The sequence below is a fragment of the Callionymus lyra genome, chromosome 1 (genome assembly GCF_982586985.1).
Source record: "Callionymus lyra chromosome 1, fCalLyr1.hap1.1, whole genome shotgun sequence".
In the NCBI taxonomy this organism is placed as follows: Eukaryota; Metazoa; Chordata; class Actinopteri; order Syngnathiformes; family Callionymidae; genus Callionymus; species Callionymus lyra.
In genome coordinates, this window is record NC_141818.1 from 51,185,214 (window position 1) to 51,187,713 (window position 2,500).

Sequence of the window (2,500 nt, forward strand, 5' to 3'; positions counted from 1 at the left end):
ATATAGTTTATATTATTATTATATAGTTTATGTTATTATTATATAGTTTGTTATTATTATTATTATATAGTTTATATTATATTATTATTATATAGTTTATTTTATTATTATATAGTTTATATTATTATTATATAGTTTAGTTTATGTTATTATTATATAGTTTATGTTATTATTATATAGTTTATGTTATTATTATATAGTTTATATTATATTATTATTATATAGTTTATATTATATTATTATTATATAGTTTATTTTATTATTATATAGTTTATATTATTATTATATAGTTTAGTTTATGTTATTATTATATAGTTTATGTTATTATTATATAGTTTATGTTATTATTATATAGTTTATATTATATTATTATTATATAGTTTATATTATATTATTATTATATAGTTTATTTTATTATTATATAGTTTATATTATTATTATATAGTTTAGTTTATGTTATTATTATATAGTTTATGTTATTATTATATAGTTTATGTTATTATTATATAGTTTATATTATATTATTATTATATAGTTTATATTATTATTATATAGTTTATGTTATTATTATATAGTTTGTTATTATTATTATTATATAGTTTATATTATATTATTATTATATAGTTTATTTTATTATTATATAGTTTATATTATTATTATATAGTTTAGTTTATGTTATTATTATATAGTTTATGTTATTATTATATAGTTTATATTATTATTATATAGTTTATGTTATTATTATATAGTTTATGTTATTATTATATAGTTTATGTTATTATTATATAGTTTATATTATATTATTATTATATAGTTTATGTTATTATTATATAGTTTATATTATATTATTATATAGTTTATGTTATTATTATATAGTTTATATTATATTATTATTATATAGTTTATGTTATTATTATATAGTTTATATTATATTATTATTATAGTTTATATTATATTATTATTATATAGTTTATTTTATTATTATATAGTTTATATTATTATTATATAGTTTATGTTATTATTATATAGTTTATGTTATTATTATATAGTTTATGTTATTATTATATAGTTTATATTATATTATTATTATATAGTTTATGTTATTATTATATAGTTTATATTATATTATTATTATATAGTTTATGTTATTATTATATAGTTTATATTATTATTATATAGTTTATATTATTATTATATAGTTTATATTATATTATTATTATATAGTTTATAGTATTATTATATAGTTTATATTATTATTATATAGTTTATATTATTATTATATAGTTTATAGTATTATTATATAGTTTATAGTATTATTATATAGTTTATAGTATTATTATATAGTTTATAGTATTATTATATAGTATTATTATATAGTTTATATTATATTATTATATAGTTTATATTATATAGTTTATATTATATTATAATTATATAGTATATAGTTTATAGTATTATTATATAGTTTATATTATTATTATATGGTTTATATTATTATTATATAGTTTATATTATATTATTATTATATAGTTTATATTATATTATTATTATATAGTTTATGTTATTATTATATAGTTTATATTATATTATTATTATATAGTTTATATTATTATTAAATAGTTTATATTATTATTAAATAGTTTATATTATTATTATATAGTTTATGTTATTATTATTATTAAATAGTTTATATTATTATTATATAGTTTATAGTATTATTATATAGTTTATATTATATTATTATTATATAGTTTATATTATATTATTATTATATAGTTTATATTATTATTCAAATGTATTATTATGTTATTATTATTGTGTTGTTAGATCATCACTGTTGTGTTACTGTATTATTACTATGTTATTATTATTTAAACACTAATGTTTGATATTATGTTTTCTTCTCTGAACTCAAATGTAGGAAAATCTTATTTTAAATATAAAGTTAGTTTGGTTCAAATGTAAACTCATTAAATAAAGTCTTAGTTTACTCACTACCCTCAGAGAACTCAGCAGTGTGTGGGGGGGGCTGAGGCAGGTCCTGGGTCTGACCCAGAGCCTCCTCCTCGTACTCCTCGCTCACAAGTCAAATAAGATCATAAAGATTTCTCTATAAATGTGTGAAAAACTTGAAAAACTTTATTCGTTCCTCAGAGAACAGACGTTAACATGATCATGTGACCTGTTTCTCCAGAGCATTCAAACGGTGACTCTGGAGGTTTGTGGAGACGTTTGTGAAGAAGCTCTGAACACCTTCATCCAGGTACACGTTTGTATACATCACTGTACATGTATCTTTAGTATTACTTCATTGTATACTGAGAAATATATGTTTTTATATCTTTGATATTCTTTCACTGCAGGAGCTGCTGTGGGAGAAAACACTGAAGAACCAGGAGGGTCAGACCATGACTGTCATCAGACTGAAGGTAGAAACAAACACAGAAACAAACACAGAAACAAACACAGAAACAAACACAGAGCCAAACAAATACAGAAC

The 2,500-nt window shown here is 15.3% G+C and overlaps 1 protein-coding gene across 8 annotated transcripts in view; it reads left to right on the forward strand.

Annotated features, from left to right (window-relative positions):
• Nucleotides 1–2,500, forward strand: part of zng1a (Zn regulated GTPase metalloprotein activator 1A) — a 24,741-nt gene that overhangs the window by 20,273 nt on the left and 1,968 nt on the right. For all 8 annotated transcript variants that reach the window (XM_087811961.1, XM_087811970.1, XM_087811979.1 and 5 more), the window contains 2 exons: nt 2,195–2,263; nt 2,364–2,429. In XM_087811961.1, the coding sequence (XP_087668087.1) occupies nt 2,195–2,263; nt 2,364–2,429 (135 nt within the window). The remainder of the gene's footprint in view (nt 1–2,194; nt 2,264–2,363; nt 2,430–2,500) is intronic.